This window comes from Sciurus carolinensis, chromosome 19 (assembly GCF_902686445.1).
Source record: "Sciurus carolinensis chromosome 19, mSciCar1.2, whole genome shotgun sequence".
Classification (NCBI taxonomy): Eukaryota; Metazoa; Chordata; class Mammalia; order Rodentia; family Sciuridae; genus Sciurus; species Sciurus carolinensis.
The window spans coordinates 7,736,415-7,760,478 of NC_062231.1; the positions used below are offsets into that span (position 1 = coordinate 7,736,415).

At 37.2% G+C, this 24,064-nt stretch overlaps 2 protein-coding genes across 2 annotated transcripts; both read left to right on the plus strand.

Moving 5' to 3' along the window:
• Nucleotides 1-10,435: 10,435 nt before the first annotated feature.
• On the plus strand, nt 10,436-11,299 carry LOC124971171 (vomeronasal type-1 receptor 90-like). The gene has a single exon (XM_047534957.1). It carries the CDS (start codon nt 10,436-10,438, stop codon nt 11,297-11,299), a length of 864 nt encoding a protein of 287 aa, XP_047390913.1.
• A 10,557-nt stretch (nt 11,300-21,856) lies between these two features.
• LOC124971172 (vomeronasal type-1 receptor 90-like) lies at nt 21,857-22,840 on the plus strand. The gene has a single exon (XM_047534958.1). The coding sequence runs from the start codon at nt 21,857-21,859 to the stop codon at nt 22,838-22,840; it is 984 nt and encodes a 327-aa protein (XP_047390914.1).
• The last annotated feature ends 1,224 nt before the right edge of the window (nt 22,841-24,064 follow it).

Below are 24,064 nucleotides of genomic sequence, written 5' to 3' on the forward strand. Positions count from 1 at the left end.
GAGTGAGGATGCATGTACCAACACTTCTTAGGTCTGTGTATTTCTTTATCCATTGTCACATCACTGTCAAAGAAACAGGAAGCTCTCTAAATCCTTGAGTCCATGATATTCTTCTTTAAAAATAGCTTCCTCAAAGAATAAAGGTCATGCAGCAACCCAGGAGTCAAGCTGTTAATGGGAGAAGCACCTGATCCTGTGAAGATTCACTATTTAAAGGAGCAGAGCTTGTTAATGGGGCAATAATAGATTGGAAATGAACAGGGAGACTGCAACCAAGACCAAGGTGACTTGTAAGATACTAAAGTGAATGAGAATTTACCAAGTTCAGAGTGAAACAAAAACATGGACTATACTTGAAAACCAACTTGTGAATTATGTTTTTATTGACATTCATGTTTTAACCAAGTAGGAGGCAAGCACAATAACATTCCTGCCTGTATGTTAACCCAGTTGTTTTTTTGTTCATTTTTATTGTAAACAAATGGGATACATCTTGTATCTCTGTTTGTACATGAAGTAGAGGCATACCATTTGTGTAATCATACATTTAACTAGGGTAATCGTTTTTGATTCATCCTGTTATAATTTTTCTTTCCCCCTACCCCTCCCACCACTCTTATCCTTCTATACAGTCCCTCCTTTCTCCATTCTTGCCCCCCCAACCCCATTATGTATCATCATCTGCTCATCAGCGAGATCATTCATCCTTTGGTTGTTTGAGATTGGCTTACCTCACTTAGCATGATATTCTCCAATTTCATTCATTTGCCTGCAAATGCCATCATTTTATTATTCATTATGGCAGAGTAATGGTCCATTGTATATATATACCACAGTTTCTTTATCCATTCATCAATTGAAGGGCATCTACATTGATTCCACAGTCTGGATATTGTGAATTGAGCAGCTATGAACATTGATGTGACTGTATCTCTGTAGTACGATGATTTTAAATCCTTTGGGTATAAACCAAGGAGTGGGATAGCTGGGTCAAATGGTGGTTCCATTCTAAGTTTTCTTAGGAATCTCCACACTACTTTCCAGAATGGCTGCACTAACTTGCAATGTATGAGTGTACCTTTCTCCCCACATCCTCTCCAACACCTATTGTTGCTTGTGTTCTTGATAATCGCCATTTTAATTGGGGTGAGATGGAATCTTAGTGTAGTTTTGATTTGCATTTCTCTTATTACTAAAGATGGTGAACATTTTTTCATATTTTTGTTGATTGTGGATCTTCTTCTGTGAAGTGTCTATTCATATTCTTAGCCCATTTGTTGATTGGGTTATTTGCATTCTTAGTGTAGAGTGTTTTGTGTTCTTTATATATTCTGGAAATTAGTGCTCTATCTGAAGTATGTGTGGCAAAGATTTTTCTCCCACTCTGTAGGCTCTCTCTTCACTTTGCTGATAGTTTCCTTTGTTGAGAGAAAGCTATTTAGTTTGAATCTATCCCAGTTATTGATTCTTGCTTTTATTTCTCATGCAATGGGAGTCCTGTTAAGGAAGTCTGATCCTAAGCCAAAATGTTGAAGAGTTGGACCTACTTTTTCTTCTATAAGATGCAGGGTCTCTGGTCTGATTCTGAGGTCCTTGATCCACTTTGAGTTGAGTTTTGTGCAGGGTGAGAGATAGGGGTTAAGTTCCATTTTGTTGCATATGGATTTCCAGTTTTCCCAGCACCATTTGTTGAAGAGGCTATCTTTTCTCCATTGCATATTTTTGGCCCCTTTGTCTAGCATGAGAAAATTGTATTTATTTGGGTTTGTGTCCATGTACTCTATTCTGTACCATTGATCTACCTGTCTATTTGGTGCCAATACCATGCTGTTTTTGTTACTATTTCTTTGTAGTATAGTTGAAGGTCTGGTTTTGCGATACCTCCTGCTTCTCTTCCTGCTAAGGATTGCTTTAGTTATTCTGGGTTTTTTATTCTTTCAGATGAATTCATTGCTTGCTCTATTTCTGTGAGATCCATCATTGGGATTTTAATTGGAATTGCATCAAATCTGTATAGTACTTTTGGTAGTATGGCCATTTTAACAATATTAGTTCTGTCTGTCCAAGAACATGGGAGATCTTTCCATCTTCTAAGGTTTTCTTTAATTTTTTTCTTTAGTGTTCTGTAGTTCTCATTGTAGAGTTCTTTCAACTCTTTTTGTTAGATTTATTCCCAAGTATTTTATTTTTTCAAAGCTATTGTAAATGTGGTAGTTTTCCTAACTTCTCTTTCTGAAGATTCATCACATTTGTATAAAAATGCATTGGATTTATGAGCAGTGATCTTATATCCTGCTACTTTATACTGAATTCACTTATGAGTTCTAAAAGTTTTCTGGTGGAATATCCCGGTTCCTCTAAATATATAATCATGTAATCAGCAAATAGGGATAGCTTGAGTTCTTCTTTTCTTATTCATATCCCTTTAATTTCCTTGGTCTATGTAATTGCTCTGGCTAGAGTTTCAAGGACAATGTTGAATAGAAGTAGTGAAAGAGGGCATCCCTGCCTTTTTCCAGTTTTTAGGGGGAATGTTTTCAGTTTTTCACCATTTAGAATGATATTGGCCATGGGCTTAGTATAGATGGCTTTTACAATGCTAAGGAATGTTCTCACTATTCCTATTTTTTTTCTAGTGTTTTGAGCATGAAAGGATGCTGTATTTTTTCAAATACTTTTCTGCATCTATAGAAATAATCATGTGATTCTTGACTTTAAGTCTGTTGATATGGTGAATTACATTTTTTGATTTCCAAATGTTGAACCAACCTTGCATCCCTGGGATATAACCCACTTGATTGTGGTGCACTATCTTTTTAATATATTTTTGTATGTGATTTGCTAAGACTTTGTGGAGAATTTTTGCATCAATGTTCATTAAAGATATTGGTCTGAAATTTTCTTTCCTCAATGTATCTCTGTCTGGCTTAGGTATCAGGGTGATATTGGCTTCATAAAATGAGTTTGGGAGGGCTTCCTCCTTTTCTATTTCATGGAATACTTTGAGGAGTATTGGAATGAGCTCTTCTTTAAATGTTTTGTAGAACTCAGCTGAAAACCCATCTGGTCCTGGACTTTTTTTTATTGGTAGACTATTGATGACGTATTCTATTTCATTACTTGAATGATGTAGTATAAAATTCATTTAAATTTAGGGAAAAACAAGATTCCTTAACTGAATACTTGCAAAGAAATCTGTTTTCTCTTTGATTGACATAGTATTTGAGCTGAGACTTGGAGTATAATATTATAAATCAATACATGTTTGCCTTGTTTGATGATCACAATATGGTAAGTAATTTTCTCATTTCCTCAAATTTCACTATTTTGAAGTGTGAGGAGTCTCAAACCTCTTCTTTACTTATGTGGTTATGTGTAATTACTTGGTGTAGACTGTCCTAAGTATGTTGAGCTACAGAGCATGAGAACTGCTTACTCCAGCCCTGCAGTTGAGGACAGCTGCCACTCAACCCACCTCTCAATGATCCTTCCACTGACCCTTCCCAGCCTCTGCTAATATGCACTTCTTGTGGTCAATGATTTTAGCTTCCATACATGAGTGAGAACATGCAGTATTTGTGTAAAAAGAAAATTATATACATCATCAAAAAACGTTCATGTGTTCCCACATGTGATGATCACGGAGAATGACAAATGTATACATTCACTGATTCAGCATATTTGGTTTGGTTCCCATGAACAAGCACAGGGAAGGCACTGGAACAATCTTACATGAAACAACTTTGTTTTATGTTATATGCATCACCAATGATCACAGGAACACAATCCAGTTATTCTTTCATAACTTTATACTAAAAATGACATGTATCTGTTCTCATATCCCTTTTAATTTGAGGTAAAATAAATAGAGAAAGCTTTAGAAAATAAATGTATACATATATACATATATATTATCCTTTACATACAACATTATAAAGTAAAAATTAAGGATAATTTACAAATTGTGTTCTCAAGAATTTTGGTGAAATAGAGACATTGCTTTCTTTGTACTTAATTCATTTTAAAACTTAAACCTTTCAAGTGTTGTAAATAGCATTGTAGAACTTTCACTAGCATGTTTTAATCACCTATAAATCAGAGCATTAGATTAAATTATTTTCAGTGTTACTTCATAGAATGCAATAATGCAAAACTAAAAGTTTTGGAAAAGGAATGAGAAGAAGCCATGAATTTGCAATAATATTTTAAAATGGTGTCCACTGTTTATTGTTGCTTCAAAATGACTGAAGAGTATAATTTTTCTGAAGGTGACATTTCACATGAGTAGCAAAATATAAATGAATCTCCTTTTCTAGTATGTAAAGCAGAGTGAGTGAACACTATTAAATAAAAAAAATAACTTCTGAATCAGGAGAGATCACATATTTCTAGATTTTTTCAGATATGTTCAAATGTTTTTTCTTTCTTTCTTTTTTTTTTTTTTTTTTTGTACCATGGATTGAACCCAGGGGCACTCAAGCATTACATCACAGTTCCAGTCTCCCTGCCCTTTTATTAATTTAGAGACAGGGTCTTTCCATGTTGCTTAGGGCTTGATAATTTACTGAGACTGCCTTTGAATTCACAATCTTCTTGCCTCAGCCTACCAGATGGTGTTAGCTGGGTTGTCACTGAGACTGGTTGGTCAGGCATGTTGATTTCCAGTGGCCTCACACTTACCTTCCAACTTCCTGACCTGCTGTTGCTGGCTTTGTTAGCCCTTGTGATTCTCAGGACCCACAAGTAGAGTTGGTTTCTCTCAAGCCTCTCTGACATGTCTTCTCTTAGGCCAAATGCTCTCAGTTTTTGATTTTCCACAGGTTTGTTAGGCACAGTTAAGTCTTTGCTGGGCTCAGGTAGGTTTACATGAACCTTGCTCTGAACTCATGGAACTGGGTTTCCAGTTCCCACTGGCTTCAACACCTGGAGGTCCAACATGGGTCCTAGATTGGTTCACAACAGGTGATTGATAAGCTCAGGTAGAATTCTTTTAGATCCATTTAATGATTTGAAGAATATTTTATTCAGCTAGGGCAAACCACCCTTCAAGATTAGGGAGTTTTTACTCTAAGTCTCAGGGAAAAATTGTATTTCCAATATATCCATCTCCTGAGTTCTGGGTAGCAGAGCTAGGAGAAATGCTGCCTCACTCCAATCTGAAATCTTGCCCCTCAGTCAATCTTAATTTCCTTTTCAAAAACCAACTCTGTCTTGTGTTGATTTCTTCTTTTTAATGCAGCACTTGGAACACCCCCAGGTACTCATGCATGCTAGCCAAGTGCTGTGCCACAGAGCTCCATTCACAGCCCCTGCTGCCTCATAATTTTAGTGCTTCTTCTGGGAAAAATACCTTGAAGCTCATAAACCTACATTTTGCTGACATAATTTTGGTGATATGACAGGTAGATGCTTGAGGAAAAACCAAACTTCCCCAGCTACCTTGTCTTACAGACTTGCCTCTTTGTTGCGGTGAAAAGACAGATGTTTACTGCACATTGATTGTGAGCTACCACACAATATGTCCTCCTGTTTGGTGCTCAATCTATCTGATTAGCAACCAGAAAAATTTATGCTACATTCCTGGTTAAGGAACATGAGGAAAAACCTGGTGGAGAATATCATCACCTGGCGACCACCACACCATGGATACCTGCACTTGTATGGCATTCTTTATTAAGCTAATAAACTCAATTTTCTCCATTTAGACTACCTACATTTTCAAAAATGATTTTCCTAAGTGTGTATCCTTGCACTTGAAAAGCATCTTTGAATAGACAGATACTTTAGTCACACTTCTAGTTCTTTCCTAATCAATTTAATAATAAATAAAAAGTTGAGTGCTCTTTAAGTTGTCTAATATTACTTCTATCATAGGCTTTCAGATTTGAAGACTGAGGCTCCTCTACTTGCGAGAGCCCTCTGTTCACATTACCCTGGATGTTCATATGAATTTCTGTCTGTTTTTGTTCTGTGAATCCTCATCTCTCACTCACAGAATAAAATAATTCCTGATTCTTAGAAGAGATGTATTGTTCTGTCAGGAGTTGGTGGCCACCAAATACATTTATAATGCAATTAGTGACATTAGAACTTCCTGGAGAATAAAAAGCAATTATATTAAAATATTATTACTCCTTATAATTATGGCCAGAATGGATAATTTAATATCTTATTTAACCTGAACAGAAATGCAAACTCAAAGCTGAACTTGGAAATCCTAGAAGTAATACCCAAAACCACATGTTCAGTATGAGAGTGGACCAGGGTCAATTGTCTTGTACTTTAGGGAGAGGACACTCAGAGTCACTGGGAACCCATGCGAGGTACCACAAACCCCAGACTAGAAGAATTACAATATATGGAATGAATTTGAACTAACTTGAACTTAGGCTAAAAAATGAATGAGTGTAATCTATGTAAATGGGAACATTCAGATCCCTCAAACAGGTGTATCCAGTGAGTTGAGAGAAAAGTTTTGAGTTTGACTCTACCCAGGTTGCTAGTATCCATCAGAGAATAAAATAAAAGTAAGAGACAGGTGACAGGTTCAACTGGGGAAGCCACAGTTCTGTTTTCTCCGGTGGGATCTTGTCACCCTCTTACAGATGCTAAAATTAAAGGTCTACAGAGAAGTAAGTTAAAGATATCCTTTCCTTAAAACTACAGGATCAGCTCAGGTCCCCTGACTCTCCATGCAACCTGCCAAGGTAACTGCTTCTCTATGCCTCAGATGCAGAATCAGTAGATGAGTAGTCTTCTGTGATTTAGATGAATAATCAAAATAGCCAAATTATATGCTATGTTCATTGGAGGCCCTTAATTTTCTATATTGCTATACACATACTCAAACTTCAAAGGCTTGTTTTTCCTAGAATGTAAAGGAAAATTTTTATTTTAATAGATGTAGCCCTTTAATTTGGTGACTCGTGAACATTTCTGAATTTTTCTCATAAGAAAGGATGATTTAATGTAAATTATTTTTGGTTCCCCTCTATTTCTAAGACTGCTGTTAGTTTAATCTTTTGCTATATCAGTTCTCAAAGTACAAAGTATTATATTATCTGGTTATTTGGTATTTCAACATTACAAATTCATATTCATATTGAGCAAGGAAAAAATGTTTTATCCCTGGAATTTTATTTTACAAACTTCATTTTTCTTCTCATTTCCATTAGTCAATTCTAAATATTATTTAAATATTTCCTTCTATGCCTGAGATAATGAGAAATAATTATACATCAAAACACTTTTGGATTAATTTGAAGGAAATATTTTTGTTCAAATATTTACTTACAACATTTAACCTCACATTTCTATAAACTATCAAGTAGCATTTTCTTATGCAGATATATTTTGTCTAAGTTTTGATCTCACAAATGTAAAACAATGGTGTGTTGGTGGCCAGGAGGTTTCAAACTGGATCAGTGGCCAGGTTCCACAACTGATTAAGAGATACAACCAAGTTGCAAGAGTTGTGATCACACCTGGTTTCTAAAAGTCATAGGTGTTCTCTCTCCAATATGTGAAGCAGAATGGGGACATTAGTAGAGAATGGATGGTGAATTGGACCTGTATAACAGTAATCCAAAATGCCCTTTCATGTACCTAATGCACACCACTGAATGAAAACATATAACTTAGTATTTACATGACATGCTGTAATGAAAACATATAACTTAGTATTTACATGACATGGTGTGTCCATATTGCACCTGAGAAAACAGTTATATCCTTCTCCCTTTATCTATTCCAGCCTGTAACTGTTCACACACTGGACACTGTAGCCCAAGTTGGTGATCAATTCTGCTGACAGCCATTCTCCATATCTACTGTTGTCCTCAAACTGGCTGTGGTGCACTGATTTCAGCATTGTTTACTAGCTTCTGGCCCATTTGATAATAGCATATATCTTCGGGTTGTCCATGATTTGGACAATGGCAGAATGCACAATGATTAAATGAAGACTTCCTTGATCAGGTCAGGAGAGGGAGTCTGCACAGAGCTATCTTTCCCTCATGGGATCTTCACAGTGTCAGCTCTAAGGTATCAAGGGGGTGACATTTTAAAGAACAGATGTCTTTTTACATTTTTCTCCACTTTTTTATTCACAAATCTGCCCACTTAGTCTTTCCTTGTTTTCTCAATATGACCTCTCTGAATGTGAACTGTTTCTGAAATTTCTTTCCACATTATTTTTCTGTGACTCATATCACCATATTCAGAACCTCCAATGTAAGAGCAGTTTATTTTCTCCAGTGTTAAAATCATGGTTTGAGACTTGGCACTTTAGGGGAGCCAGGTGCTACTTCGGCATTCTCTCCCTAGATCTCAGATTGAGGAGGGAATCCTGGGTCATCCTGATGATGGAAAGGCCTCACACATACTGCACCCTTATCTCCTAGAGTGAGTAGTACTGGCAAATGTGAGTAGGGTGAGGCACAGGGAGAGCGCAGGCTAAGAGATGTCTTATTATCTTGCTTTTATAAAATAATCATGTTTCAGGAATTTTTCTAATAAAGCTGATAAATTAGTTCAGAAGTAGAAACATTACATTCTTTTTAATACAACTACATGTAAAATGTATAGTGCACTGTAAGTCTCACTAACACACATGCGTGATGTGCACCATGCTGTAATAGTGAGATGCTTCTTTTCTTGCTGCCTCCTGGTGCTCCAGGGGAGTTAATGCATGTGGGGGACTCCTGAGAGCATCCGACTCTGCCACTTTCTTTGATCAGTAACATGAGCAAGGAGATAAAGTTTTCCACCTGCAACTAGGAAATTTGTCCTATAGAAAAATTTGTAATCTTCCCACTTGTTTTCATGTAATGCTCCATGGAAAACACAATTGCGTTTCTGTGTTTGAAATTCCATGCCACCAACTTACTCAGTCCCTCCCTCCCATGGTGATGCAGGCAAGACTGCAGTCCCCCTGGCAATGCCTAAAACCAGAGCCCTGTGCCCTCAGTCAATAGCTAAATCAGATAGAGCTTTTCTATGTTTTTCAGTACTGTACAGTTTATGGTCTTAACTGATTGAAACTTAATTTGCACAAACCTGTATTTCATAACATGGTAGAAGGGATAATAATTATTTCATTTTCTGTAACTTCTAAGGGGAACCTTCAAATGTTACATATAAAGTTCATATTGTTTTAAAGGATTTTGGGATCAAAATGTCAGGGTATATTTTGTTTAAAGTATGCACACAGGAATAGTCCAAATTTATTCATAGCTACGTGGAAGACCCAGAAACCATGTAGTGTCATGCCTACTCATTACCATGTGTGACTTAAAATGCAGACACTTCTAGACCATTATATTAGTATTTTTCTTCTGTTTTTCTTGAACCTACATGCTTCATTGATATACAGCCTAATTAAAATTGAAATGAAGATTGTACCTTTATTCTGTAGGGAGATATTCCATGAGAATGTCATCACCTCATTACCATTTGCTCACTAAAAGAAAATATGAAAGCTTTCTCCCTTATGTAAACTCCCTTCTCAGGGTCAAGTTGGATTCCTTTCTCCTAATGAAAATGCTAAAATGTGTGACCCCATGAATTGTGCTGGCATCATGGTGCATACCTGTCATCTCAGTGGCTTGGGAAGCTGATGCAGGATGATTGTGGGTTCAAGGCCATCTTCATCACTTACTGAGGCCCTAAGAAACTTAGTGTGACCCTGCCTCACAATAAGAACAGTACAGGTAATGTGACTCAGTGGGTTATTGTGTTTGGGTAAAAGCTTTGTTTAGAGAAAAACATAAAATGTGATTACAGTCCACCCTTTGTCCATATGCCAAAAGTCAACAGTAGAGAAATTTTCTAACAATATCCTGCTAACAAGTGATGGTCCATCCCTCTTAGATATAGTTTGTCTGGCATAATCAAGTGAATTTAAAATAGTATAAGTGGTTAAGAAACCTGGGTTCAATATCCAGTATCAACATATATATTAATTATTGATTTTAAAAACTCTGATTTCAGAGTCAACATTTTGATATTTGTAAACTGGTGATGAAAAATGCAGATTAAAGGACACAGAAATTATAGAAAAGCACAAGACCACTTCATGGACACCCGTTCTTTGAGAGTTCTATTTAGACATTCCTGCAATCTGTCTCACTTGAATTCACTTCAAATGCAACATACTGGGCTTCATATCAGGTTGCTGAATATAGTAAGAAAAATTAATAGTGGTTCTACTTATGTGAAAGAATAGAGGTAAACAGAAGATGCTATACTTGAGTATTGAGAAAGTTTGGAAAGGGTACATTAAAAAGGTACCCATATATTTTGATGTGGGCTGTCTTGTTGGTTGAGAATGTTGAAGATGGTAATAATTGTGATGAAGAGAGTTTACCTTCCTTTTCTCCTCAGACATTAATTTTGGACTTCTTTCCACCAGAAAAAAAAAATGACAAAGAGGAGCATGCTTTATACTTTTATTGTTGTAAGAAATGCCCTTTTTTCTCAAATTGTCATTGGGATCACAGCCAATGTCCTCCTCCTTCTCTTTCACATCCTAAAATACCTTCTCCAGCACAGGCCCAAGCCCACTGATCTGACCATTGCTCACCTGGCCCTCATTCATCTGCTGATGCTATTAATCAGGACATTCCAGGATATAGACATTTTTGGGATTCATGACATTTGGGATGACATCGCATGTAAAGCAGTTGTCTACATGTACAGGCTGATGAGGAACCTGTCTGTTAGCACCACCTGCATGCTGAGTGTTCTTCAGGCCATCACCCTCAGCCCCAGAAGCTCCTTTCTGGCAAAGTATTTTAGTATTTTAGTCTCCATGAAAGGTCCCACCAATGCAACCTCAGGATTTTACTTTGCCTCTGAATCCTGCTCTATTTCCCCCACAGATCACTACTTCAAGACCTTATTTTCCCTGATAGGAATACTCTGGGATATTTTCCTCATAGGGTTCATGGCCCTCTTCAGTGTGTACATGGTGACCCTCTTGTGCAGGCATAAGAGGCAGTGCCAGCACCTTCACAGCACCAGCCTGTCTCCAAGGGCATCCCCAGAGCTGAGGGCCTCCAGGACCATCCTGCTGCTCATGGGCTTTTTTGTGGTCATGTACTTTGTGGACTGCATTTTCTCATCCTCCTCTGGAATGATGTGGAAGAATGATCCAGTTCATGTTGGGGTACAGATGCTGATGGGCAATGACTATGCCACCATCAGTGCTTTGATGCTAATCAGCACTGAAAAATGGATAATCAAGTTCTTCCAATCCACATTGGGAAAGGAGAGGAAATGTTTTTGCTGTGCGGGGTAAACCCTCCTTTTTGCATCCCACATTGTTTATTTCTGAATTTCCAAAAATGTGTTGATGTTGAAAAAACATGTGAAGGTTATAGAGGTTGAACTTGAACATTTGTTCTTTGTGAAGATACTAAAATACACCAGGTACAGATGTACATACTTGTCATCCCAGCGACTCTTGAGGTTGAGGTGGGAGGATCACAAATTTAAGACCAGCCTCGGCAACTGAGACTGTGAACAACTTAGCAACACCCTGTCTCAAAATAAAATATACAAATGGCTGGTATGTGGTTCAGTGTTGAAGTGCCTCTGGGCTCAATCCCTATTTTCCACCCCTCAAAATTATTCATTCTCCCAAATGGGCTGTTTTGTTACTGGTCATAACTAAAGCAGATATCTTTCACTTCCGAAAGTTTACAAAGCGTTTTGAAACTTGGATGGAAAAATGTATTTTGAAAGAATAATTCTCTTTACTCATAGAAAGAGAAAACTCTTCTTTAAGTACAAATCTTTTCATGTGCATGATTCATTTATTTTATTAAACCAGAAAACAGGATAATAAAATTTCCTGAATGTTAAATCCAGAAACTTTTTAAATCATAATTGTACCTTGTATTCTTCTTGTATTTCTTTTCCATTGCATTTTTGCATTTTAATTTTTGTCAGTTTTATTTTATGTTAATGTGAATGATAAACCAACAGCAGGGTAGGAAAGACAGCAGTAGCTAATCAGTAGTCACAGTAATTTTGGTGACAGGAAAGGTAACTCCTTGAGGGGAAACCAAACTTACCTGGCTACCTTGTCTGACAGATTTGCCTCTTTGATGCTGTGAAAAGACTAATTTTGCTGGTCATAGTTTGTGAGCTACCACTCAATGTGTCCTCATGTTTGATGTTCAATTTGTCTGATTAGTAACCACAAAAAATTATGCCACATTCTTGGTTGAGGAACATGAGGCCAGACCTGGGGAACAGAGCACATGTGTCATGACCTGGTGACCCCACACTCTGGATACCTGCACTTGTATGGCATTCTTTATTAAGACAATAAACTCAAAGTTCTATATTTAGCCAACCTGAGTCTTTAAAAATGAATTGCCTGAGTGTGTAACTTTTCTCTTGAAAAGATTCTTTAAATAAACAGATACTTAGACATGATTCTGGCTCTTTCCTAATCAATTTAATAAAATATAAAAAAAAGTTTAAGGTTGTTCAAACCATCTAATATCACTGCTTTCATGTACTGTTCAGACTGAAGCCTGATGCTTCTTTGCTTCCAAAAGCCCTCTGGTTACATTACACTTGACCATGAATATGAATTTCACTCTCTTTTTGTCCTGTGGATTCTTATTCCTCACTCACATTGTGAAAAGTTTCCTGATTCTTAGAAGAGGTGTGTTGTTCCATCTCAGGAGTCAGTGGTCAACACATAGCAGGGGCTGAACATTTATAGTGCATTTAGTGACACTAGAACTTCCTGGAGAATAAAAAGAAATTGTCTTAAAATATATTTTACTTCTTATAATTATGGCCAGAATCAATAATTTAATATTTTATTTAACCTGAACAGAAATGCAAACCTGAAGGTGAGTTTGGAAATCCTAGAAGAATAATACCCCAAACCACATGGTCAGAGTGAGAGTGGACAGGGAAGATAGTCTTGCATTTTAGGGAGAGGACCCTCAGAGCCACTGGGAACCCATGTGAGGTAACTCTAACTGCAGAATAGAACTATTAAAATATATGGAATGGATTTGAACTAACTTGAACTTAATTTTAAAAAAGAGAGATTGGATGTAGTCTATGTGATTGGAAATCTTCTGATTCCTCACACAGGTGTGTCTGGTGAGTTTAGAGAAAAGTTTTGAGTTTGACTCTCCTTAAGTTGCTAGTGTCCATCAGAGAATAAAATAAAAGTAACAGACAGGTGACATATTCTACTGGGAAAGTCACAGTTCTGTTTTCTCCAGTGGGATCTTGTCACCCTCTTACAAATGATAAAATTAAAGTCCTACAGAGAAGTGAGTTAAAGACTTCTGTTTCTTAAAACTGCAGGATCAGCCAGGTCCCCTGACTCTCCAGGCAACCTGCCTGGGTAAGTGCCTTTCTATTGCTCAGATGCAGCATCAGTGTGTGAGTAGACTTCTGTCATGTAGAAGAATAATCAAAATGGCCACATTATATGTCATCTTATTTGTTGACCATAAATTATGCATTCTACTCTATCCATACTCAACACTGCAGAGGTTTATTTTCCCTAGAATGCAAAGGGAAATTTACTTTTTAATAGTTGTAGCCCTTAATTTGGTGACTCTTGAACATTTCTAGATTTTTCTCTTAAGAAATTATTATTTAAACTAATCACTTTTTTGGTTCCCATCTATTTCTAAAACTGGAGTGAGTTACACTTTTTGCTGTATCAGTTTTCAAAGTACATAGCATTATATTGTCTGGTTATTTTCTGCTTTAGCATTGATAATTCATATTCTTATTCACCATGAAAGGGATAAGTTTTACTCCCTGAATTTTATTATACATACTTGTTTTTCCTTCTATTGTCTCCATCAGTCAGTTCTAGATGTTATTTCATCATTTAATTCTGTGCCTAAAAAAATGAGAACTAATTATACTCTGAAAACTTTTAAATTTATCAATAGGAAGTAATATTTTGGTTTAAATCATTTACTTCTAGTTTCACCTCTCTAAATATCAAGTAGCTTTTTCTTATGCAGGTATATCTTGTCTCAGATTTGATCTCAGAATTGTAAACCAGTGGTGCTCTTGCTGCCAGAAGGTTTCAAGCTGGAGCAATGACCAGGGACTGAAATTACTTAAGTGATACAACCAAATGGCAAGAGTTTCAATTACCCCTGGTTCCTAAGATCCATAGGTGTCCTCTTGACTATGTCCAGGAGAAAGGGGACATTGGCAGAGAATGTATGGTGAACTTGAACTGTATGTTAATGGCAAACCAAATATGCCCTTTCAATATCTAATGCACAACATTAAATGAGGACATAAACTACAGTATTTACATGACATGCTTTGGTGTGTCCACATTGCACATGAGAAAACAGATATGTCCTCCTCCCTGTATCTCCTTTATCCTGTAACTGTCCACACACAGGACATAGTAGCCAAGCAGCTGTTTGCTTCTGCTGAGAGCCATGCTCCTTATCTACTACCATCCTCACACTGGCTGGGGTGCACTGATTTTGGCAATGTTGGCTAGTTTCTGGCTCATTTGATTATTGCATATATCTCAGGATTGTCCCTGATTTGGGCAGTGGCAGAATGCACAAAGTTTAGGTGAAGGCTTCCTTGGTCAGGGCAGGAGGGACTCTGCACTGAGTTACCATTCACTTGAAGGGATCTCACACTTCCAGTTCTATGGGACCATGGGGAGATTTTTAAAGAAGCAGATATCTTTTCATATTGTTTCTCCACTTATGTTTAGTCACAAATCTGCCCAATTAGACTTTCCTTTTTCCTCCCCATTGTGACTTCTCTGACTGTGACCTGTTTCTGAACTTCTATTTCACATTGTTTTCCTGTGACTTATGTCACCATACTTAGAATATCCAGTGTGAGAACAGGTTTTCTTCAGTGTTTAAATCATGGTTTGGAATTTCACACATTACGGGAGTCATGTGCTACTTCAGCTTCTTCTCCTTAAGAGCTCACATTGAGGAGGAAATCCTGGATCATGCTGATGATGGAAGGTACTTCCATGCTGCACCCTGATCACCTAGAGTGAGTAATATTGGAGGGAGGAGTGGGGTGAGGCTCAGCTGGAAAGGACAGGCTAAGGAGATTCCATATAACTTGCTTTTATTAAATATTCATGTATTTCAGGAAGTTCTCTAATAAATTTGATAAATTAGTTCAGAAGTAGAAACATTACACTTTTAAAATACAACTAAATGTATAATGCATAGAAGTGAACTGTAGCTCTCACTAATACACATGTGTAATCTGCACCATTTGGAGACAGTAAGATGCTTCCTTGCCAGCTGCCTCCTGGTGCTCCAGGGGAGTTAGTGCCTGTGGGGGACTCCCAAGAGCATTCAACTCTGCCACTTTCTTTAATCAGCAATGTGCACAAAGAGATAAGGTTTTCCAACTGTAAGTAGGAAATTTCTCCTACAGAAAAAAAAATGTAATGTTCCATTGGTTTTCAGGTAATGCTTCATGGGAAACACAATTCCCTTCCTGTGTTTGCAAATCCAAGGCACTGCCTCACTCTCTCCATCCCTCCTATGACAATGCAGACAGAATGCAATCCCCTTGGCAATGCCTAAAACCAGGTCCCTGTGCCCTCAGTCAAAAATAAATAAGATAGGGCATTTCTCTAATTTTTTCAGTACATTTAATTTTCTTCAACTACATGAAAATGAGTTAAACACAAACCTCTATTTCATAACCTGATAGAAGATAATCATAATTATTTCATTTTTTGTAGATTTTAAAGGGATTCTTCAAATGCTACATATCCAGTTCATATTGTTTTAAAGGAACTTTGGAATCAAAATATCAGGGTATATCTTATAACTTGTTTCAATATGCACACAGGAATGGGCCCAATCTATTCATAGCTACATGGAAGAAACAGAAATCATGTAGTGTCATGACTACTAAGAATCATCTTAGGTCAAATACTCTCAGTTTCTGATTTTCCACAGGTTTGTTAGGCACAGCTAAGTCTTTGCTAGGCTCAGGTAGGTTTACATGGACCTTGCTCTGAACTCACGGAACTGAGTTTCCTGTTCCCACTAGCTCCACCACATCGAGGTCCAAGATGGCTCCTAGATTGGTTCATAACAGGTGACTGATAAACTCAGGTAGGCTTCATCTTAGATCCATTTAATGAGTTGAAGAGGCTTTGATTCAGCTAGGGCAAACTGCCCTTCCAGATTCAGGAGCTTTCACTCTAAGTCTCAGGGAAAAATTGTATTTCTAATATTTCCACCTCTTGAGTTCTGAGTGGCAGAGCTAGGAGAAATGCTGCCTCACTCCACTCTGAAATCTTGCCCCTCAGTCAAACTTAATTTTTCTTTTCCAAAACCAACTCTGTCTTGTGTTGATTTCTTCTTTTTAATGCAGCACTTGGAACATCCCTAGGTCCTCATGTATTCTAGCCAAGTGCTGTGCCACAGAGCTCCATTCACAGCCCCTACTGCCTCATAATTTCAATATTTCTTCTGCAAAAAAATACCTTGAAGCTCATAAACTTACATTTTGCTGACATAATTTTGGTGATATGACAGGTAGCTGCTTGAGGAAAAACCAAACTTCCCCAGCTACCTTGTCTGACAGATTTGCCTCTTTGATGCTGTGAAAAGACAAATTTTTGCTGGTCATTTTTTGTGAGCTACCACACAACGTGTCCTCCTTTTTGAAGCTCAATCTGTCTGATTAGCAACCCCAAAATCTATGCCACATTCCTGGTTAGGAAACTTGAGGAAAGACCTGAGTGAGGATCTCATTGCCTGGTGACCCCCAAACTATGGATATCTGCATTTGTATGGCAATAAACTCAATGTTCCATATTTAGCCTAACTAAGGCTTTAAAAATGAATTGCCTGAGTGTGTAACTTTTCTCTTGAAAAGCTTTTTGAATAGATAAATACTTTAGTCATGCTTCTGGTTTCTTCCTAATTAATTTAATAATATATAAAATGTCAAGTGCTGTTTAAATTGTCTCATATCACTACCTTCATGGACTGTGCAGATTTGAAGACTAAGGCTCCTCCACTTCCAAGAGACCTCTGTTCACATCACACCGGACCATGAATATAAATTTCTGTCTCTTTTTGTCCTATGGATCATCATTCCTCACTCAAAAAATAAGAAGTTTCCTGATTCTTAGAAGAAGTGTGTCTTTACATCTCAGGAGTCAGTGGTTATCAAATAGCAGGGGCTATACATTTATAGTGCATTTAGTGACACTAGAACTTCTTGGAGAATAAAAAGCATTGTCTTAAAATATTATTTATTTCTTGTAATTATGGCCAGAATCGATAATTTAATATTTTATTTAACCTGAACAGAAATGCAAACCTGAAGGTGAGTTTGGAAATCCTACAAGAAGTAATACCCCCAAAAACATGGTCAGTGTGAGAGTGGACAAGGGAAGATAGTCTTGCATTTTAGGGAGAGGACCCTCAGAGCCACTGGGAACCCACGCAAGGTTACCACAAACCCCAGAGAAGAAGCATTACAATATATGGAGTGAATTTAAACTAACTTGAACTTAGGTTAAGAAAATGTGATAATGGGTGTAATCTTCATGATTGGGAGCCTTCAGATCCCTCACACAGGTGTACCCAGTGAGTTGAGAGAAAAGTTTTGAGTTTGACTCTCCCCAAGTTGCTAATATCCATTGGAGAATAAAATAAAAGTAACAGACAGGTGACATATTCCACTGGGAAAGCCACAGATGATTTCTTCAGTGGAATCTTGTCACCCTCTTACAGATGCTAAAATTAAAGCCCTACAGAGAAATGAGTTAAAGACTTCCTTCCATTAAAACTGCAGGATCAGCTCAGGTCCCCTGATTCTCCATGCAACCTGTCTAGGTAAGTGCCTTTCTATTCCTCAGATGCAGCATCAGTGTGTGAGTAGGTTTCTGTGATTTAGATGAATAATCAAAACAGTCAAATTATATGCTACAATCTTTGGTAGCCCTAAATTATGTATCTGGCTTTACCCAAACTCAAAAGTTCAGAAGCTTGTTTTCCCTAGAATGTAAATGTAATTTTTTATTTTAGTAGATGTAGCCCTTTAATTTGGTGACTCATGAACATTTCTGGATTTTTCTCATAAGAAATTATTGTTTAAAGTAAATAATTTTTGTTTCCCATCTATTTCTAAGACTGCAGTGAATTTAATTGTTTTGCTATATCAGTTCTCAAAGTACATAGTGTTATGTTGACTGGTTATTTGATATTTCAGCATTACTAATTCCTATTCATATTAAGCAAGGAAGAAATAAGTTTTATCCCCTGAATTTTATTATATATACTTCATTTTCCTTCTAATTTCCATGTCAATTCTAAATATTATTTACATATTTCCTTCCATGCCTGAGATAATGAGAAATAATTATACATCAAAATACTTTTGTGTTATTTGGAAGGAATAGTATTTTTTGTTCAAATTATTTACTTACAACATTTAACCTCACATTTCTATAAACTATCAAGTAGCATTTTCTTATGCAGATATGTTTTGTCTCAGTTTTGATCTCACAAATGTAAACCAATGGTGTGTTGGTGGCCAGGGGGTTTCAAGTTGGATCAGTGGCCAGGTTCCACAACTGCTTAAGAGATACAATCAAGTAGCAAGGGTTGTGATCACACCTTGTTTCTAAAAGCCATAGGTGTCCTATCTCCAATATGTGAAGCAGAATGGGGACATTAGTAGAGAATGGATGGTGAACTGGACCTGTATAACAGTAATCCAAAATGTCCTTTCATGTAGCTAAAGCACATCACTGAATGAAAACATGTAGCTTAGTATTTACATGACATGCTTTGCTGTGTCCATACTGCACCTGAGAAAACAGTTATATCCTTCTCCCTTTATCTCTTCCAGCCTGTGAGTGTTGACACACAGGACACAGTAGCCCAAGTTGGTGATCACTTCTGCTGAGAGCCATCCTCCAGATCTACTGCTGTCCACACACTGGCTGGTGTGCACTGATTTTGTCATTGCTTACTAGCTTCTGGCCCATTTGATGATAGCACATATCTTCGGGTTGTCCATGATTTGGACAGTGGCAGAATGCACAATATTTATGTGAAGACTACTTCAGTCAGGGCAGGAGAGGGAGTCTACACAGAGCTATCTTTCCCTCATGGGAACCTCACATTGTCAGCTCTAAGGGACTATGTGTGTGAAATTTTAAAGAAGCAGATGTCTTTTTACATTTTTCTCTACTTGTTCATTCACAAATCTGCCCACTTAGTCTTTCCTTGTATCCTCATTGTGACCTCTCTGAATGTGAACTGTTTCTGAAATTTCTTTCCACATTATTTTTTGGTGACTAATGTCACCATATTTGTAACTTCCATTGTAAGAACAGATTATTTTCTCCAGTGTTAAAATCATGGTTTGAGACTTGGCACTTTAGGGGATCCAGGTGCTACTTCAGCATTCTCTCCCTAGATCTCAGATTGAGGAGGGAATCCTGGATCTTCCTGATGATGGACAGGCCTCACACATGCTGCACCCTGACCTCCTAGAGTGAGTAGTACTGGCAAATGTGAGTGGGCTGAGGCACAGGGAGAGCACAGGGTAAGAGAAATACTATTATCTTGCTTTTATGAAATAATCATGTTTCAGGAATTTTTTTAATAAAACTAATAAATTAGTTCAGAAATAGAAACATTACATTCTTTTTAATACAACTACATGTAAAATGTATAGGAGTGCACTGTAGGTCTCACTAACACACATGTGTGATGTGCCCCATGTTGGAACAGTGTGATGCTTCCTTACTTGCTGCCTCCTGGTGCTCCAGGGGAGTTTATGCATGTGGGGGACTCCTGTGAACATCTGACTCTGCAACTTTCTTTGATCACTAATGTGAGCAAATAGATAAAGTTTTCCAACTAGGAAATTTGTCCTGTAGAAAAATTTGTAATATTCCCACCTGTTTTCAGGTAATGTGCCATGGAAAACTCAATTCCTTTCCTGTGTTTGAAGTTCCATACCACCAACTTGCTCAGTCCCTCCCTCCCATGGTGATGCAGGCAAGACTCAATCCCATTGTCAGTGCCTAAAACCAGAGCCCTGTGCCCTCATTCAATAGCTAAATCAGAGCCTTTCTCTAATTTTTCAGTGCTCTACATTTTATGTTCTTAACTGCACCAAACTCAATTAAACACAAACCTGTATTTCATAACATGATAGAAGGGAATCATAATTATTTCATTTTCTGTAACTTTTAAGGGGAATCATCAAATGTTTCATGTTGAGTTCATATTGTTTTAAAGAATTTTGGGATCAAAATATCAGGGTATATATTATTATTGCTTTAAGTATGCACACATGATTTTATTCATAGCTACATGGAAGACACAGAAACCGTGTAGTGTCATGCCTACTCATATCCACCTGTGACTTAAAATGTAGAGACTTCCAGACTATTATATTAGTATTTTTCTTTTGTTTCTCTTGGATATAACAAGGAAGCAAATCTTCTACTGAATATATGAATAAAGAAAACATTTTTTCTTACTAACTTTATCAGTTGTAAGAGATTAAAATTTTCTAATGTCACTAATTATTTTCAATTTTAGACAAAGTCACTTTTTTAAAGATTTCAAAGCAAGTATTTAACTGGAATTGAAACACTTAATTTGCCTTGACTTCTTGTCATTGTTGATAACCCTTAGTAATTCATATTGTAACAATAATTTTAGAGTAGCGGTGAAAATAACAGTCTTACCTCTTGTTTTACAGGATAAAATTTGGGAATGTGTTAGTAATCTCATTGTGAATGTTACATTCTTCATAAATATACAGAATAATTAAAATTGAAATAAAGAATGTACCTTTATTCTGTAGAGAGATATTTCATGAGAACATCATCATCACATTACCATTTGCTCACTAAAAGAAAATCTGAAGCTTGTTCTCGTATGTAAACTCAATTCTCAGGATGAAGTTGGATTCCTTTCTCCAAATGAAAGCTCTAAAATTCATGACCCTGTAAATTATGCTGGCATCATGGTGCATGCCTGTCATCTCAGCAGCTTGGGAAGCTGATGCAGGATGATTGTAGGTTCAAGGTCACCCTCATCAACTTACTGAGGCCCTAAGCAACTTAGTGTGACCCTGTCTCACAATAAAATAAGAAGTGCTATAATGTTGTTCAGTGGGTAAGTGTGTTTGGGTAAAATCTCTGGTTAAAAAAAATAATACTTTCCACCCTTTCTCCATATGCCAAAGAGTGCACAGAAAAGATATTTTGTAATAATATCCTGCTAATAAGAGATGGTCCTTCCCTATTAGATATATTTTTTTCTGGCATAATCAGATGTATGTAAAATAGTATAAGTGGTTAAAAAACCTGGGTTTTTGATACTGATAAACACTATCAAAATATATATTGATAATTTCAAAAACTCTGATTTTAGAGTCCACATTTTTATATTTGTCTGTAAAGTGGTGATGAAAAATGCAGAATAAAGGATGGAAAGTATAGAGCAGCACATGGCCACCTCATTGGCACCCTTGAGAGTTCTATTTGGACATTCCTGCAATCTGTCTCACTTGAATTTACTTCAAATGTGATACACTGAGCTTTATATCAGGTTGCTGCACACACTAAGAAAAATTAATAGTGCCTGACTTATGTGAAGCAATAGAGGTAAACAGAAGATGCTATACTTGAGTACTGAGAAAGTTTGGAAAGGGTGCGTTAAAAGGTACCCATATATTTTGATGTGGGCTGTCTTGTTGGTTGGGAATGTTGAAGATGGTAATAATTGAGATGAAGAGTGCTTATCTTCCTTTTTTCCTCAGATATTGACTATATACTTATTTCTGCCAGAAAAAAAAAATGACAAAAAGCAGCACACTTTACAATTTTATTGCTATCAGAAATGTCTTTTTTTCCCAAATTTTCATTGGGATCACAGCCAACGTCTTCCTGCTTCTCTTTCACATCCTAAAATACCTTCTCCAGCACAGGCCCAAGCCCACTGATCTGACCATCACTCACCTGGCCCTCATTCATCTGCTGATGCTATTAATCAGGACATTCCAGGATATAGACATTTTTGGGGTTCATGACATTTGGAATAACATCACATGTAAAGCAGTTGTCTACTTGTACAGGTTGATGAGAGGCCTATCTCTTAGCACCACCTGCATGCTGAGTGTCCTTCAGGCCATCACCCTCAGCCCCAGAAGCTCCTTTCTGACAAAGTTCAAACTGACATCTCCGCAGCAGAGTCTGTATTGCTTTCTCATTCTCTGGGTGTTCGACATGTTCATTAATGTTCGTATTTTATTCTCCATGGGAGGCCCCACCAATGCGACATCAGGTTTTCCTTTTGCATCTGAATTCTGCTCTATTTCCCCAACAGGTTCCTACTTCAAGACCTTATTTTCCCTCATGGGAATAATTCGGGATATTTTCCTTATAGGGCTCATGGCCCTTTCGAGTGTGTACATGGTGACCATCTTGTGCAGGCATAAGAGGCAGTGCCAGCACCTTCACAGCACCAGCCTATCTCCAAGGGCATCCCCAGAGCTGAGGGCCACCAGGACCATCCTCCTGCTCATGGGTTTCTTCATGGTCATGTACCTCGTGGACTGCTGTATCTCTTCTTCTTCTGAAAAGATGCTGAAAAAAGATCCAGCCCGCCTTGGAGTCCAGATGCTGATGGGCAATGGCTATGCCACCATCAGTGCTTTGATGTTAATTAGCACTGAAAAGCGGATAATCACATTCGTCCAATCCACATTGGGAAAGATGCAGAAATGTTTATGCAGTGTTGGGTATATCCTTATTTTGTCAACAAACATTGTTTATTTCTGAATTTCCAAAAATTTATTCATGTTAAAAAAAACATAAAAGAGGTTGATGGAGGTTTAGCTTGAATATTTGTTCTTTGTGAAATTGCTAAATCAAACCAGATACAGTTGTACACAACTTGTCATTTCAGTGACTCATGAATTTGAGGTGGGAGGATCACAAATTCAAGGGCAGCCTCAGCAACTGAGAAAGTAAGCAACTTAGCAAGACCCTGTCTCTAAATAAAGTATACACATGACTGGGATGTGGTTCAGTGTTTAAATGCCTCTGGGCTCAATCTCTATTTCCCACTCCCCAAAAACAAGATGCTGAAGCACAAATGAGTTGTTTTTTACTAGTCATGACTAAAGCAGGTATTTTTCACTGTCCAAAAGTTTACAAAATGTTTTCACCCTCGGCTAGAAGAAAGCATTTTGAAATAATTATTCAGTTTTCATAGTAAGGGAAAGATCTTGTTTAAGTACAACTGTTTACATGCCTGAAATAATTAGTGTTATGATTCATTTATTTTATTACAGCAGAAAACAGGATAATGAAATTTCCTTCATGTTAACTCCAAGAGTTTTTCTAATCATAATTGAACATTTTATTCTCCATGTTTTTATTTTAAATTGCATTTTTCATTTTAAATTTTGACTATATGATTTTGTTTTATTGTGAATGATAACCCCATAGTGAGGGTAAGAAAGACAGCAACAGCAAATCAGTCATCAGAGTCATCAGAGTATAGAACTCATATATTTTGGAAACAGATGATCTAACCAATGTCCCAGTTCTCCTATTGGTGGAGTGGCCTTGAATTCGTGGGCTAACTCTTTCATCCTCAGTTGTATAATGCAGACAGTATCTGTTTTGAGGTTATGATGTGGATGAGAATTGACAGCAGTGTTCTCTTTGGCAGCATGTGTCCTGATATTGGCACAGTGGAGAGGAGATTGGCATGGCCCCTGCACAAGGGCAGCATGCAAAATTAAAAATCATGCCACAATGAAAATATAAGAGTTACAGCTACTATCCGTGTATGCAGATTATCTGTATATATTAACTCTTTATTACCAATAGTAATGCTGTTGCAATAGTAGTATTACTATCCCCACTTAAGAGTGGAGGAAAGTAAGACTCAGATAAATTAAGTAAGTGAATTCCATAGGAAACATATGGAGAAATTCAGGATTTGAATACTGAAAGTCAGTCTGCAGGTCCTGGGCTTCCAGATCATAGCCAATA

Coding starts and splice junctions, on each gene's coding strand:
- LOC124971172 (XM_047534958.1), top strand. CDS start 21,857: ATGACAAAAAGCAGCACACTTTACAATTTTATTGCTATCAGAAATGTC.
- LOC124971171 (XM_047534957.1), top strand. CDS start 10,436: ATGCTTTATACTTTTATTGTTGTAAGAAATGCCCTTTTTTCTCAAATT.